Source organism: Labrus bergylta, chromosome 20 (assembly GCF_963930695.1).
Source record: "Labrus bergylta chromosome 20, fLabBer1.1, whole genome shotgun sequence".
Taxonomy (NCBI): Eukaryota; Metazoa; Chordata; class Actinopteri; order Labriformes; family Labridae; genus Labrus; species Labrus bergylta.
This window is the reverse complement of record NC_089214.1, coordinates 17,429,581-17,446,619: the sequence shown is the minus strand read 5'-3', so window position 1 is coordinate 17,446,619 and position 17,039 is coordinate 17,429,581. Positions and strand designations below refer to the sequence as shown.

Sequence of the window (17,039 nt, the reverse complement as noted above, 5' to 3'; positions counted from 1 at the left end):
TTTAAAGCAAGGTCTTTCGAGTGAGCAAGCCTTGTTGCATATTCCCTCTGTGAATAAAAGTAATTTACCTCGCTCATTATGTGAGACGTTGAGGTGTTTTGATGTTTGGAGATGAAAATGCTTTGAGATGAAATATTCATTTTTTATTTTTTTTAAGTTGGCTTAATTATGTATGTGTCCACTGTCAAGTTGGAAACTGCTGCTCCTGTGAGGGATGTTTCTAGCGTACCTTTTTTGCCATTGGCGCAGAATACATTACCGCCTTATTACGGGGAATGCCTGCATGGCGTACACTCATATGCAACCTTATGGAAATATTAAATGAAGAAGCTGCACACCTCAGTGGACACACTGAATAAGCATGAGCGTCTCCTGCTCGTGAGTCATAATCTGAAGGTTGGTCTGATTGTCGTTTTTGACTCATTTACTGCGTCATCTGTTGTTTTAGCTAAGACTTTGTTCTTTTCGTATGAAGAATATACCTGCACTTTTTTCGTTCTTGAATGTGGGACAACCTTATTCCAACGGTGATATAATGGTGCTCTGGATTATGAGCAGATGGTTGAGGTGCCTTGGGTGTACTTTGTCTGGCATCATGAAAGCCACATCCCACTGTGTGTGTCCATATACATGTGAGGAGGCAGCCGAGCAGGGAGTAGGCTTCTTTAAAAGGGTCCATGTCAAAGGAATCAACAATTGGTTAAATACTTAAAGAAAAGTGAGATGAGACGATTGCTACCACACTAAGATCTGTATAGAGAATAAGCCACAGTAGCGTCTTGTAGATTAGCTTGTTGAAACTGAAACCTCCTATTTTTAAAGCGTATGTGACTTTCAGAGCAGGTTGTTTGATCAAAACAATGCCCTCCTCAGACACACCTCCTTTATCGCTCAGCTCCCTCTGCCCCTTCCATCCTGTTTCACTTGCAGGGTTATGTAAGGTGGAGACAGCAGCAGAAGAGTGCTAATCTGAAAATGAGATTCTATGATTCATTTCAAGTGATGATCTCAAGTCATGTATTGATTTGGTTGTTATCACTTTGTCTTTTTAAGCATAAGAAAGTATGTTCTCCGGTAAGGCAAGTCTACTGGTGTGCTCTTGGGGTGACACTGTGCCTTCCCGTCTCTTATGAGGAAGCCATTAATCCACAATGTATTTACAAAGGGCATATCTGATACTTGCAATGTTAATAGTCAGAATGTCCAATATTATATCTTTAATTGATTCATTTTTTAAAGATGTTTTTTGGGCCTTTTTGCCTTTGTTCAATAGGACAGCTTAAGAGAAACAGGACTTGTTGGGAGTAGAGAGTTAGGGAGGAAATTCAGCAAAGGGCCTAGGTTGGATTGGAACCCACGGCCACTGTGCTAAGGACTATAGCCTCTGTATTATATATGGTGCACGTGTCATAACAGATTTTATTTTTAACATTTTGACGCATTATGAAACATTTAAAATGCTTGTTAGGGAGCTGACGAGTTGCTTGCTCACTTATAGGAAAGCTATCACCCAGCAGTATTTGGTTCATTAAACAAAAGGCAGAAGTGGTGTACTGTTTTTCGACATGATAAAGTACAAGAGGTTAACCATGCAGGCCTGATTGGGTTGGCGGGCCAGCAGGGGACTGGGGAGGGGGGACGATAGGGCTTAGACACTGTACGGGGTAACTGGGCCTAGTGTGATTGGACCCCAAAATCATCTTTTTCAGATCAAACTTGCACTCAAAGATTATTTTAAGGGACTGATTTAAAGGAAGAGGGCAGAGAAAAATAAGCTGAGATACAGGAAAACTAAAAAGGAAGGTACAAATTACATCAAATATTTTATGTTTCCTTGCTGAATTGTTGGGCTGTGTGTTGTGTGTGTGTGTGTGTGTGTGTGTGTGTGTGGTTTCCAAAAGCTGACTTCGTTGCTCTTTTGAGCTATGAAATCTCAGCCCTCTTGCACTTTCCAAAGTTGTAAAACCTGAAAATGAAACACTCGTTTATCTCACTTACAGTTTTGTCCAGATGTCACATAACCGTGTGATGCTCTACACATGTTTCTAACATTGACTTTTGGTGCACGCTCAGCTTACACCTTTGGGGGTGAGTACATGAAAAGGTGATCAGGGTTTAGCTGTTAAAATACACATGTAAAACTCTGCACACACGAGAGGCAGATTAGCCTCTATCATATCCTAAAAGTAACATCATACTTTATCAGAGTAAGTTATCTTCTTAATTAGCATAACTGTAATGGTGTATTAAGTTGTTTTTAAAGATGCACACATCGAGTTTTTACATCTAGGATGTGAGCATCATGCTATGTTCCAAACATATTACTCTCCTTTTAAACACTTCCAGGAAAAGAAAAGAAGAAAAGAATTCAGTGTTAAAACCAAATCTTGGGAAGCATCACTGATCATTTCCATAATAAAACTGCAAGAATCCTTCTCGCTTTTTTAAGTCTTTTCAAAATCAGATTACTAAGCGTCCCCACTGCTCAGTGTGTTTCTCCTTCCTGAACACTTTCATTACAAACACTAAATGAGCACTATCTCTCTTCATGTTTATTTCCAAAGCCTTGCTGGCTGTTATGTTATTATTGCAGTCATTTCCTGTGCTGGAATTTCATTTTGGGGCTCCCCTTTCGCTCCTAAAAGTTACTAGCAGCCCGTCACCCTTTCAGCACCTCATGCTGGCTCTTGTAAAGGTGTGGGTGGCCATTGTTGGAGCCTGAAGTGGCCGCACGGACGCTGAGCTGTGAAATTACATTAAGCCGCCAGCCTAAGGCCCATGGCAATCCTCCCTTAATGAAAACTGTTTCACCGCGGCAGGCTGCTCGGAGCACCGGAGACAATCTGTTTGACAACCGGGGCTTAATATGGAGAGGTTGAGCAAAGGGACACCAAAGTAATTGGCTGGCATTTTGGATGTTCATTTATAGTGCTCCGCCGCTATTCATGTACAGAGAGAAAAATGTTCTGATGTTCTGTGAGTGTGTGTGTGGGAAAAGAGTAGGTGTGTGGTATTCATATTCATCCAGTGAAAACAGCAGTGGCCTATCACAGATTGAAACAGCGGCACATACACAAACACAAACCACCCACACACTATTCACTGGTAGAGCCTCACCATTATTCCTGTATAACCACACGGTCTCTTCTGTGTTGCCTTGTAATGGAAATGTGATGCAAACACAAAGTCACACACAGGGGAACGCAAACTATTAATGTGTTACAAAAGGTCACATCAATCGTTTTCCGAGCTGTATGGGTTCTTCCTGTACAATGAAGAGGAAGTCGAAACAAAAAAAACATCTCTGCTATAAGAATTAAATGTTTAAAGTCTACATTACTTCAAGTTGTTCCAAGTAATGCAGATGGTTGTTGTTTGCTTTACCCACGGTTTGTGTTTGACTGATTTCATCTCTGACATTTCTGCCTACACTCAGATACAATGTAGGTGAAATGAAATGTGTTTGCCAACACTGATGAAGTAATTTATTTAAATCTGCATTACTTTTTTTTTCTTTGCTAGTGCATTCAGCATGAGAAGTGTGAGAATAAGACAGTGTTGTGGCTTCATCTGATGCCTGACTTTTAAAAACTTGAGTTCAAATCATGAGGAACAGAAAGTCAACCTTGACTTAGAAACATTTTGAAACATAAAGTTACCTCATTGGACAGACCACAACCTTTTTCTTCACTTCAACCAAGTAGATTGTGTGCCTAAAACATGATTATTTTCTTTATAAATTAACCATATATATCTACTTGTGTATGCTGTCTTCTTATTTCTAATTCAAAACCAATATTTGGTGACAGAAATCGACAGTTTAGAGATTTCTATTTCTGGGCTTTTTTGTTCCTTTATTTGATAGGGCAGTGGATCGGGGAGGAAGAAAAATTGGGGGATGACATGTAAGAGAGGAGCCAGAGGTCGGACTTGAATGCAAGCCGCCCACGCCGAGGTTTGTTTGTTGTACATTGTTTCGCGACTTAACCGCTAAGCCATCTGCGTCCCCCAATTAGACAGTTTGACAATGTTGATTCAGTGTTAGAATGGCTCAGCTGTGCATTTGCATTGACATTGTATTACGTGGTGAGATGAAGTTGCTTAACCACATGACGGGCCATCCACACATAACAGTGTGTTCCTTAAACATGTGAGGAACGCTCAGCATGAGTCGATTTTGGCGCCCCCTGTGGACAAAGCGATACGTCTCGTCTTTCCAGAGATTTATCACAAACAATCTCTTCCTGCTGTCTTAACAGTGAAATGTTTCACTCTCTGTGAGTCTTTGGGGGAAATCTAAAATAAGGCTGCTTCTGCAGCGTGCTGTGAATCTCACCTGAAACTTTCCATGTGGTAGTGGTTTAGGGCCTTAAAAAGATCTACAGTACGTAGAATTAGTCTTTATGGTGACGGTCTTATTCGCTGTGGTTGGTCATAAAGAGGTATCAATATTCATTTCAGTCTGTTTCATTACAGCTACATCACAAGAGCTCTGAGAGGTCACAGTAAGTAGTACTGCATGATTGGGTTGGTTCTGTGAAAAAGAAAGTGAATCTTATGATCAGGCTCACACCTACATTTTATTTTTAAGTCTTCTATTCTTCTCCAAGATTCAGCCCTGGACATACAGAGTACACTTGATGTCATTCAGGGGGGTAAACAAAAAGTAACTTCCACCTCTAATTCAAATGTCATTCAGGTACCTTTTAGACCAGACGTTTCAAAATAGAAGCACAAATAATAACTGCTTCTTTTTTGACTGCGTCACCTGATTAATATCATCATCTTTTCACTGCAGTGCATCTCAGCTCATACGTTTTATTTCCCCACACACTGGTTTCGACTGTGGGAGACGATGCCTCCAAAAATAACGGCTTGACGGCCTGAGTTTGACAGCCTGAGTTTGACGTCTTCGCAGAGCACACAAATGCTGTTCAAGCCACAAGGACAAATGAACAGTAAAATGCAACAGGCGCTCCAATAAATACAGTATGAAATTTACACTGGGCTTACCGGAGGATGGCTGTCTCCTTTTGACAGTCACAAGAGGAGGGAGAGGACGAGGGCAAGCCTGTCTGCAGCGCCAAGGATGTGTGTGTGTGTGTGTGTGTGTGTGTGTGTGTATTCATGTGTGTGTGCATGTGTTGGGATAACTTCACACACACGCCTAGCTCGCCAAAACAAGTATATATCTTGGCCTGCCGTGGAGACAGGCAGCATTACGTTCATCCACAGGTCAGGAGCTCTCAGCCCCGTGGCCACCCACCCCTGAGGAATCATGGGAGTGGGGGAGTTGGTGTTTGTTTGTGTAACTGTATCAGAGGGGGATTCTTCATCCCTGTTGTCCTCCAGTCCTCCTTTAAAGTTATTATCTCATTTTAGTTTTGGACTCATAAAAGGAAGAAAAGAAAGGAAACTTTTGTTCCTTTTCGGTTTTGCCTTCGATTAAAGGTGCTCTGAAGTGATCCTACAAATTAAATCAGTTTATTTGTCATGCAGTCAAAGTCAGCCAGTGAAAACACCTCTATAAAGTCTGTTCGGGCTTTAGCGGCTTTACAAAATCTTCAGAAATAACCCTGATATTGTCATCAAGATTATCTTTGGATGTGCTTGTGGATTTTTTCCATGGCACCCAATAGTATTCAACGTCGCTTTGAAAGAATAATTCGACAAAAAGCTTTCCAGTGGTCCAATCTGGAGTTTAAAAAGAAAAGTGTGGGTGTTAGAGAGAGACCTTCTGGGTTTGCAAGCCAGCAAATATTACAAAACTGCATGTGTGACTGAAACTTCTTGTTTACCTTCAAGCCAATCACATCCTCTTTATTCACCTTCAAAGGGCAGTACACAGTTAAGTATTGAACTTACACCAAGATAGGCAACTCAAGGGATACGTCTATTCAAAATCAAAGAGGCCAAACTCGGTGACTTTAACCACCTCCTTTACCATCCTTACTTTAAAAGGCACTTTAATAGCCCCTTTGATAAACCCCCTCCTGTCTAATGTGTCTACCTGATGTTCATAGTATGGGGCCGACTTATGGGAGTTATCGGCCGATATCTTCCTTAGATCTATCTTTATCTTTAGAGATAGATATACAAATGTATTGCGCTGAACCATAAAATACAGTTGTCAAACACGTGAAAAAGATATACTGAAGAAAAGATTGTCACTCAACTGGAAAGTAACTGTGCATGTGTGTGTGCATCAGGAGGGTGATCATGCTTGTTGTAATCCATATAGCGCACTCTGCTCGTGAAAGAGAACTGCTAGTTTAATACAGTGATCAGTGTTTCTCTTACCATTATATTAGGGGGGTGGCCCGCCCCCCCAACGCCCCCCCCCCCCCCCCCCCCCCCCCCTTGAAGGTCAAGTAAAAAAATAAAAAAATAATAAAAATATATATATATTAGATTTATTTGGGGCTTTTTGTGCCTTTAGAGTCGGAATTCAGGGAAAGAAGTCATTTAAAGATACCTTTCCGATAGAAAAGGACAGCTGTCATTAAAAGTAACACATGAACACCAGATTCCTTCAAGTGTTTGTGTCGGCGTGTCGGCGTGTCAACGTATGTCCCCCTCCCCAAAGCTGTAAACCTATAGGGGAAATGCTATTTGACTGGTGAATAAATCTAGTACTATCGGCGTATATCCACAATAAAAATAGCCAAAACAGATAGTAACTTGATTTGCTAATATTGGACGATATAATGGTAATTTTTTCCCCTCTGGAGATACAAAATGCATTATACAGCACTAATCAGAAGCATAAGAATACTTTGTGATGTCTGAATGTTATGTTTTCTCCTGTCCTATTCACCTTTCCCTCAAACTAAGATGTTTGGGGTGCGGTTCCCTCCAACAACTGTGTCAGCTCCTTCCTGCCTTGAGAAAAACCCATAGAAGAAGGAAATGAGTTGAAGAATACTCCATCTTGTTGAAGGGAAAACTCAAGAGATTGACATCTTGTGCTCCAAACATTGCATTGTTGGGTTCCAGGCTCTGAGAGCATGCATTCAACTACTGTTGAATCCTGCAGCTGATATTTGTTTCTGGAGTTTCCCCCAAGGGGCCGACATGACCTCCAGAGAGAGAGAGAGAGAGAGAGAGACATGAGAAAATTCTCAGGCTGGAAATACGATCTGTTTATTTGCTGCAAGTCAGATTGTATAAAAGCAGAATTAATAAATCAAAAACTGTGTTTCCCATCCCATTCCCATCATTCTCATTCTCACAGCTCGTTTTGTGCACTGTGGCTTCACTTCTTGGCTGAAATTGATATTTTCTCTTCTCCACAGTATCAGTTGCAGTGTAGGCTCCACCTGAGCACTTTTTAAAGTGTGTCTGTGTGTGTCTGTGTGTGTCTGTGTGTGTGTCTGTGTGTGTCTTTTTCTGAGGAGAACTGCTTTGGCTGCAGCTGAGCAGAGTGCCATGGTGATGATAGTGTTGTGTGGGGGTTGCTGGTCTGTGGAAAGGGGAGGAGGAGGACCTCACATTTAGCTGCCGTCTCTTGGGACAGATTAAGCAGTTTAGTCTTCGCTGTGTCTCTCTCTATCACTGCCACTGCCTCCTGCTTCTCCTCTCTATTTGGAGCAGGGCAGGGTGTACCTTTTCCGTCATCCTCCTATTGCACTTTCTGTTCCTCTCCTGTACTCTCATTTCCTTTATTGCACGCTTTCTTTTTTTACTTTCTTTCTCTCCTGCCTCCTTAAGACTAGTTGAGTTTTTTCCCCTTACACTGTTTCTATTTTACACTCTCTTGCCTTCCCTTGTTGTTTTCTCGCCCACCCATCTGACCCTTTAGACATCCATCTGATTCTCTCTGCTAACAGTCCAGATGGCACAGAGCTAGCAGAGGTATACGGGACAGAGCTGCCCCCTCCCCTCCTCATCTGCACACCAGGCCCCTCTGTCCCCCTCTCCCCAATAGGCTGCTTTGGCCTGGCCGTCCCACTGAGCTGATCCTCTGGTCCTGCGTGGAGCACCATGGAGCTCAACCGCTACTCACATTAATCTCCTAAACGATCCTGGACCTAAGAGGATCAATACTCATTTTCAGGGAGCAGCATGATCCCTTAATGTAGTGGAGGATGGCTGCTTATCCCTCACTCTCTCCCCCTCTGCCTCGCCTCAGTTTCAACTCCCCATAGGAAGAGCAGGAGCCTTTGATTGTATTTCATGGCCCACTTTAGTTAAGACAATCTCTGTTTTATTGCTGATGTCATTATTCAGGTTGATTGCACCTACATTTTCTCGGGCCTTGATGATAAAAACCCCCTCTGTCTTTATCTGACGCAGTATTACTTTCAGTGTGAGGAGGCCATTTTTATTAAATTAAGTCTAGTTGACTTTTCTGACACTGAATTCATCCAAATCACAATGGAGTCATCAGGCAGCCAGTGTGTATCTAACAACATCAGCATCTAATGGAACAGACCCGGGGCCGCATTCACAAAGCCTCCTCTGTAGCTCTGTGATGAAATTCTAATAAAAAAGAATTTCCCCTTGAAGATAAGACTTGAGCATTAAGCATCTTAGCCCTTAAGAGAGCATGACAAACTGTTTGGAGTAGTAAGGAGGACTTTAAGAAGCTTAAGAATTTAGCAAGAAGAGGCGAAAACAGCAGGAAAAAAAAACAAAGAGATAAGTGATCAACAAACAATATCAGCTCTCTCACAGCCTCTTATTAAAGGTTACATATTATGCAAAATACACACTTTACCATGGTTTGGAGATTTTCCCTTCATGACATCACAAAGGGCAGTAACCCCTCCCCCAGGTGGGTGACACTCCCACAGCTAGGTGTGTGTTCGGCCCTCTGAATCTGTCTTCTTCTTCTTCACCATAAACAATCGGGCATGGTGCAAAAAAGGCCAAGCAACCCAAGCCCTTCAAGAGGGGCGTGGTCAGACACAGCTCATTTACATTTAAAGGTACAGACACAGCCTGTTCTGAGCAGGGCTGAAATAGAGGGGTTTAACTCGAGTCATGATCAAATACAGAATCAGAGTCGATTTTTGACAGGAAACCTCACAGATATGTTTCGGGGAGCTCTGAAACCTATTCAAACTTGTCGAAAAGGAGGATAAAATGTGGCTTTTTAATATAGATTTAGATCAAGTCCTAAAATTACATTATTATTGTTTTAAATAAACATGATCACATAAATATAAGGGTTAAGCAAGGAAGGACTCACACACAGAGAAGTCTTGATTGAGAATATTCTAATTAAATCATAGTAGGGCTTGGGGGCGCTCGTGGCCTAGTGGTTAGTTCATGTGCAAAGGGTGAAGCGCTCGAAGCGGGCAGCCCGGATACAAACCCGGCCTGTGGCTCCTTTTCTGCTGGTGAGCCACAGAGAGACGCTGAGTATAACTATTGTGCTATGTTCAGTGTTTTGACCAATTTAAACCACTTAGTGTTTTGTTTAAGATATGATGAAAACTCATCAAAAATAATTTTGGTTCCCAGTAGAAAACCTTCTTAAGACTAGACAAACATTTAAAGGGTGTTTTTAAAGTTGTACACCCCTCTCTGCTGCATCCCTGTGCACAATGACACTGCTAACAAAACACAAGCGCAGATGTTCAACATGGCGACTGGGGATCATTTCATGGGGGCAGCTTAAAGCATCTCCATGTCTTTCTCATTTGTGGTTGTTAGAAATTACTCAGGTACAAAATACACATAGGTTTGCCAGAGAAAACAAATCACCTCGTTTTACTCCAGTCCCTCTGAAACACATCAGAGATGTCTTCAGTTTATTTCATAATACTAGCGGTCGTATAATTGTTATTCTTTGTTTTCCACAGGCACTGAAAAATGACTTCATGCTTACAGCGGCATGATCCAAGGAAAATGGGAAAAGATTGGTCTTTCCATTGGATAGCAAGCATCCTATTTTTCCAGACTCTGTGAGCAGGGAACGCCGCTAAGGCTGCATGGTTAACCTAGCATCTCATCACTGATCTCTGCTGACGGAGACTGTTTCTGGGCCTTTTACATCAAGACACTCTGAGCAATAGACAGTCTGGGCATCTTCCCCTCACGCCTCACAGCGTCCCTCTCAGGCAGACAGGCTGTCTATTGGTGGAACAGGCCACCTGGAGCAAGTTTGGAGGTGTTGTTTATGCTAAAGCTATTACTCTGAGTCTGGGCAGCTTGCCCTGAGAGCTGGACCGCTCTGCTGCTACTGAATTATTCAGAACAAAGATCTGCCATCCAATGTATACAAGCTGTCACATGTAACTGAATGATAAGCCGATTGTCCTGCAATGAGTCTTTGTCACATAAGGCTACATGCTTGTGACATAATATGTAGCATTGTGTTATATAAATGGATGTTTGAATTGTAATGCACAAAGACAAGCTTCTTAAATCCCTTCCAGTGAAATGTCACATCCTGAGTAAACACGTAATACAGGACATCAAACTTGAGGTAAAACTGGTTTATACATAGTGTTGGGAGTAATGTGTCAGTGCAGCATACCTGGTTACTTATCAAATTCAATAACACTGTTGTTACAATTAAATGCATTTAAAGAACTCGTTACTCGTAATTTTCCATAGCTGTAGTTCTCAAACGTGGTCTTGGTCTCTAGATCACTTTTTGAAGGTCTCAAGATGATGATATTTCAGTGATATTTATGGTCTTGGTCTTGACTCGGTCTCACCCTGCCTTGGTCTTGGTCTTGACTCTCTCAATCCCTAAATGTCTCGGTCTTGTCTCGGTCTCGGAGCACTCTGGTCTCAGGTATGTCTTGGTCTCGTTTAGTGTGGTCATGACTACAACACTACATGAGATAAAGGTTTATTTACATCAGTTTGGCGGGCGAGGTTACGGTAATGTCAGCACAGTAGCATCCCGGGAGAAAAAACACCGCGCTCAGTAAACACATGAACTGATTATGATCATTCAGGTTTGAGCTTTCTGTCTTGGAAATTACAACTTTATATTTCCCTGCTCGAGTTAAACGACACAAATGTATTGGTTGGTTGTAGACTACGTGCAGGAAGAAAAACTGTGTCCACTAACAAGAATAAGAAATCTAATATCACCATGCATCGAGCTAAACCACACGCTCTGACTAAACTAGCTGTCAGGGAGCCCGGCGCTGCAAATATGGGAGACTCAGAAATCGGTTGCCTCCAAAGAACTAATTAGAAAATAGATACATATTGAAAATGGCTACTATGTTATACAAAATTTGTTACAGTTTTTTCCTGTCACACTGCCACAGCAACAGTAAATAATGTGTACATTAATGTGAGTGTAGAGGCCCAAAAAAGAAACACTAAAGTTACTTTCCAAAGTAACTTTTGCAATGCAGTAACTCAGTTACTTTTTGGTAACTAGTTACTGTAACTAGTAACTTCAGTAACTTGCCTATCACTGGTTACACAGTCTTACTGTCACAATAGACTGCAGAATGACAACATCTCACATACCAGAAGTCCAGACAGCAGAAACCTTATAGTCATCTGCTTTAAGAATAGCCACAGCCTCGCAGCAACTGGTGCTTCCTCTGACCTACAGTATAATTGCATGTCATGGGACCTCAAGCATCATCTCATTCTGTGCTAAACTTCATCTTTCCTTTCACTACAGGTCTCCAAAGGAATTCACCTCAAACATGTGATCCAGGATTCTTCGTTTCTATTTACACAGAGCCTAGTGTGGTAAGTGTTGTGTGTGTGCATCTCTTTGTGTGTATGCATGTGTGTGTGTGTGTGTGTGTGTGTGTGTGTGTGTGCTTGGAGGTTTGTCTGTGTCCTCTTCCTCACCGCCGCTGTGAGCTCTGCTCAGGAGAACAGCAGCGTCTTTCTTTAGGTGGAGGATTGAATCGGTGATGACAGTCTCATGACCTCTCTCTTTTCTCTTATACAGGCCCAAACACACACCCTCTGTCTGCTGTGTTGATATCCCACTGTGCTACAAACACACAAAAACACACATGATGCATGACATGATGTGGACACAGGTCGGTAGGTCAAAGCGTTGCAGCCAAATGCCTTTACTCAGCTTGTTTTTTAACATGATGTCTCCACGCTGAAAAAAGGCTACTGGATATATTTTTTCTTGCCCCCCCCCCCAAAAAAAAAAAAAAAAAACACCTTCATCGCACTTTGTTTGAACTTATAGTGACTCCAGACTTCTTTCTTTTTTTTTGGCAAAATATCTTATTTGAAGATGTTAATTATAAAATAATGTGCCCTGATTATGTCACAAAATAATAAAATCATCCTCTATGAATAACAAATATTTGGGCAAGGAAAATATAAAGAAAATTCTGCTCAATATTAACTCATCAACATTAATTTTAGGACAGAAATTCAATAAAATATCATTTTTCGCCTGCAAAATGTTCAGGTAAATAAAGTGAATGATGTAAGCTACATTTACTAACCCCTCACTACTATCACCTATATGCTTACAGCCTACCTTATACCTTTTGCTATAAAACAGAAAGAAAAGGCTCTATCTGAAATTCATGGCGCATAAGAAAAAGGTTGGGCAGGTACAGTGTTCATGTAGTCATCCCTCTCACTTCCAGTACTTACTATGAATGGTCCTGGCAACGTGGGTCGGGGAGGTGCGGGAAGGTGATGTCGTAAAGCTGAGTGTCGTAAACCAGGTGCGGAGAAGGGGAGGTGAAGTGGAGGCAGGAGGAGGAGGAGGAGGGGGGAGAGGGGGTGAGAGAGGAGGTGACTCTCCGGCAGCATTTAGACACAACGAAAGGATCATGGCGGATGGCCCCAGGTGTAAGCGCAGAAAGCAGGCGAACCCAAGGAGGAACAACGGTGAGTAAAAGTCATTCCGACGCGGAGCTTTTCTTTCGGGGAAAGAGTCTAGAGGCTGCTCTGTCTCCCGGTAATTTCACCGAAAAGTTTGGTCCGGTTTTGGTAACTGAAAGTGCTGGGAAGTAGCAAGTGAGCGCTGTATTAGAGCCCTATGTGGTGTACCGTTATACCTGCTGGGTCGCGTCTCTCCCTCCGCCTAGCGGTCCGCTGCGCTGGAGACCGTTATACGCACCTCACCCTGTAATAACCGGGACAGCTTTTGTCTCCACTTTACACTTATTTCTTCATATAAACACACTTTAAACCTCTTTATACACTCCCCATTCATTGATTTAGTTTCATTCTTTCGAGTTTTTGAGCCCACCACTAAACTCGGACCTGTTTCTGAGGGGAAACACGCTACCTGATTGTTAATGCGGACCTCGACAGACTCGTTGTTTTCCCGATATTTGTGGTGAAATAAGAGTAGACATTTCTGTACTTTTGCTACGAACGTGAAGGACATTATTCCATGTTTGTGAAACAGAGGTAAACAACTGTTTTGGTTTACGCTTTCTTTCTTTTGCTCACTCGGAGCAGGTAGCGACAGGACACTGTTGCTGCACTACAGGAGCTCACAAAACGCTCTTTTTTTTTACTGATTCAATCCATTTTTACTGAGTACTTTATATTATATTTTCATTTTCTACGACATACTTGGAATGGTTTGTGTCAGAAATGAGATTAAATAGCGGAGGAGTCGTTCTTGGAGCACGTTTTGAGGCTGTTCTCTCTCTTCATTGTCCAACTTGTTTCAGTGTTTTTGTTCCGTGTTGTTAAAACCTTTCGCCTGAAATGTTTTACCGACAGTGTAATAGTAAAGTAACGGCAGAAAGCGGACTTGTAACATGGATGGGGGGTAACGGAGGTTCCGGGGGAACGAGGAATAGCTCACGAGCGCAGCCCATATAAGGACAGCGGATCCTCTCCAGTCGCGCGCTGGGAATCCGGATTCTTGTAGGACCGTGGACACGAGCGAACCTTGAAACACACTGCTTATCTCTTCTGTGTCTCTTATCTCAATACCCAATTATTATGTATAGCTCAAGTGGATAGCAATCTTGCGTGGACATAATCTGCGTTTCCGTTTGTGAAGCTTAACGGGGTTTTTACGCACGTTACCGTGATGTGGAAATATTGTTACAGAGAAGCTCAAGGCTCGTGTCAAGGATACTTCCCTTCTAGATTGCTCTCCTGTTTGTAAATGTTAGTTGTTTAATAACAATGTTAGGGTAAAGCATTTTGTGAGTTGTTTATGTCTGCTCCTTTCTCCATATCACTCCGTGAAGCCATATTGACGTCACATGTTGTTGTGAATCCGCAAAGCTAAAAATTTACTCTTCTATTTTTTAATATTTTATTGTGAAAGGTCTGCGGGTGTGACAACATGTGTTGTCCATCAAGAAGGCTAGTCATGCTCAAATGTTTGTGTCACTCAGTGTAGCTCAGAAAAAGCTGTGGTAACGCAGGAAACGCAGCGTTATTTATCAGATGGTTGAAGTCGTGTCAGAGTAAGAGCCTCCACTTTCTGTCGTGTTTTAAACAGTCGTCCGTGGGAGGAAAAGCGAGTGCGTGTGAATTTGATGTTAGATGCCTGTTAGGAGACGTTCAGAGTGACATATGTGTTATTGACTGCTATAGGTGTTGCTCTGTGTTCAGGTATGTTTGTTTCGTCCCTGAGCGTGTGTAAATATGTGTGTGTGGTGTGGACACACCTAAGATAACGGTCCTGATGTCAAGGTGTACTCTAGATATCTTTCTGCCTTCACAGAGAAAGTGAGTCTTATTTACTCTGAAGAGACTTTGAGATGTCATTCGCAGCTTTATTTTTATTTGTCTTTTACATCTTAACTGGGTCATATTAAACGTTTTCTCACTAATTCCACCGCCCTATTGATATTTAAAGTCACATCCCAAAGGAAACAGATGTTTGGCTCATTTGCATTTGCTTCAAAGAGCCATCAGGGTCCGCTTTTAAGTCCTGACTTCCTACCGCCTTCTGACAAAGCAGCTGATGTGTCATGCAAATCAACATCTCTGCTTTCTGGAGGGGATTCCTTGAGTAAAGTTAGATTGTAGGCTGTTGTATGTGCGCATATAGCCTTGGTTTTGACGTCGTTGTAGCAGGTTTAAATTCAGGAACCGACATTGTCATACTTTTTTTAATTCATTAGTCAATGCTTGGGCTTTTAGAATTAATGACTTATCGCTTGTTGTGGTCAGTGCCTGTGCCAGCTCTGTGGCTATAACAGGGGGAGCTGAGATCAAGGTGAGCTCCATTCCTCGCTGTAAACAGAGAGGTGTTAACAGCCTGCAGGACGACAGGTGTTTGCAATCGGCGGGATACTGCAGCTTCCTTTGTCGCTTCTCCCCAGTCGGCTCCCCCTCAGGAATAGCTGCCGTTCCCTGCAACGGTAATTTAACACAGCAATTTGGGAATAGAGGAATGCGCCCGGTGTTAACATTCTTTGTAAAAATAAACAGGGCTGTGCTGGGACAGCTTTGTACCCGAGCTCAGGAGCTGACGGCTGAGGTTTGCAGAACAGTGTTTTAGAAAGGACTTGAAATGCACACAGGTAGTTATAGGATTTCTATTTATTTGACAATATCACAAGAGTAATTTGTCTAATCCGCTAATGCTTCTCCCCACTCTCACTCTCTCTGAGTCATACTCACACACTTGCACCTTGATGAATCATCCATCACATAAGGAAAATGAGGTTGTTGGCTCGGCACTTGCTGGCAACAAGTCATGTAATGTTGAAGAGCATGTTTATTGGCCTGGTAAAACTATACTTAAACTATACTTAGTGCCCTGGACTCGCTCACCCTGTCTCAAAACTACTGGCCACATGCTGTAAATTGGTAGAAGAACAATAAAAAAAAAGTGAGCTACATCAAGAGATTGGTCGAGTGTTTTTTGGTGTAAAAACTCAGTTTGGGGCTTCAGCGGAGGTGGGGATTGTTTCTGTAGCTTCACATGCCACTTCAGGGTTTTAAAGACATCTGTTTACATTTAAAAGGTCCACCCCTGTTGTGTGAAGAGTTTAGCGGAGGAGGAAATTTTTCATTTATCTCCCTGCTTTTCACCAACTTCCTCGGCAGCTCCATTTGAAAGTGCCAAGTAAGAAGAAAATCCCCCCGCCTCCGCTCTCTCTCTCTCTCTCTCGCCCCTCTCTCTTCCCCAGTTCTCACTCCTCCTTCCAGGGCCGGTCCTTTATTTCGGGGGGTTAAGACACAGTAGCCAGGGGTGCTGTTGATTGCCCCCTGACCTAGGCACCCATGCGTGCTTAGAGTATGACTTCACTTTCCCCCCCCTGTGCCATTGTGAGGCTTCCAGCATGTCCAATTGTGTTTGTGTTTAAGTCTGTTCAATGAAAGGGGAAGAGAGAGAGGGAGGAGGAGGGGTTTGGGGGATGTTGAAGCTGCAGCTTTTTCTCTGCTCCCTCCTTCTCTCCATCCTCTGACCCCTTAAACTGTGGGCTCCATGTTCCCTGCAGAGTTTGAGAAAGGGGGGATGGAGGGAGCTGGTGAGAAGAAATAGAGGTGGCTGAGAGAATTTTACAACAGGTGACAACCGCAGGACTAGATGAACAGCTTGAAATGCACGACAGCTATCTCCCAGACTTGTTTGTTTTTTAAGGGTCAAACTAGGAACATAGTCAGCGAAAAACAACCCCAAAAAATGATTTTGGATGCCTTAAGTAAAAATCACAAACTTTACTTTCTTAACATTTCATTAACTAAATAAATAAAAAAATGTTTACTATCCGGCTGAGCTGCATCCCTGAACATGTCCGTCAGGGTGGGTAAAGTTCTGTCCTCATCTGACCATTGAGGGGAATTAAAAATGATGTGATGTACGACCACACTCCCACCTCTGTAAAGGCAGCTTAATGATTAGCTGCTCCTGCGGTGGCTGAGAGCATTAGCCTATAAAAAGGTGCTCTCCCTTCGTAAAGAAGGAGTTTTAAACCCAGAGTCAGTTTCAGTAACCCCCTTAACTGCGCTTGGATGTGCTTTATTGGGGTTTGTGTGGCTGAATGCCTAAATGAACCATTGTGTGTTCAGGCTTTAGTGAGAAAGCCCGAGGAGAAAGAGCCTAGTTACCTTTGCAGTTTGCCTGCTCTACCTCATACACTTTCAGTGGCAGAAGAAAAGGCCCATTCAGCGGCCCGGCATGGGGAGGGAGAGCCCTTTTC

General features: G+C 42.6%; 2 protein-coding genes across 3 annotated transcripts in view; one reads left to right on the top strand and one right to left on the bottom strand.

Annotated features, from left to right (window-relative positions):
• Positions 1-12,658, bottom strand: part of znf438 (zinc finger protein 438) — a 61,228-nt gene extending 48,570 nt beyond the window's left edge. The window contains exon 1 of the mRNA XM_065949022.1: positions 12,559-12,658. The gene's annotated coding sequence lies outside the window, so the exon portion shown is untranslated. The remainder of the gene's footprint in view (positions 1-12,558) is intronic.
• Positions 12,564-17,039, top strand: part of zeb1b (zinc finger E-box binding homeobox 1b) — a 57,073-nt gene continuing 52,597 nt past the window's right edge. For both annotated transcript variants that reach the window (XM_020638570.3, XM_020638569.3), the window contains exon 1: positions 12,564-12,798. In XM_020638570.3, coding sequence (XP_020494226.1) covers positions 12,564-12,798 — 235 coding nt within the window. The remainder of the gene's footprint in view (positions 12,799-17,039) is intronic.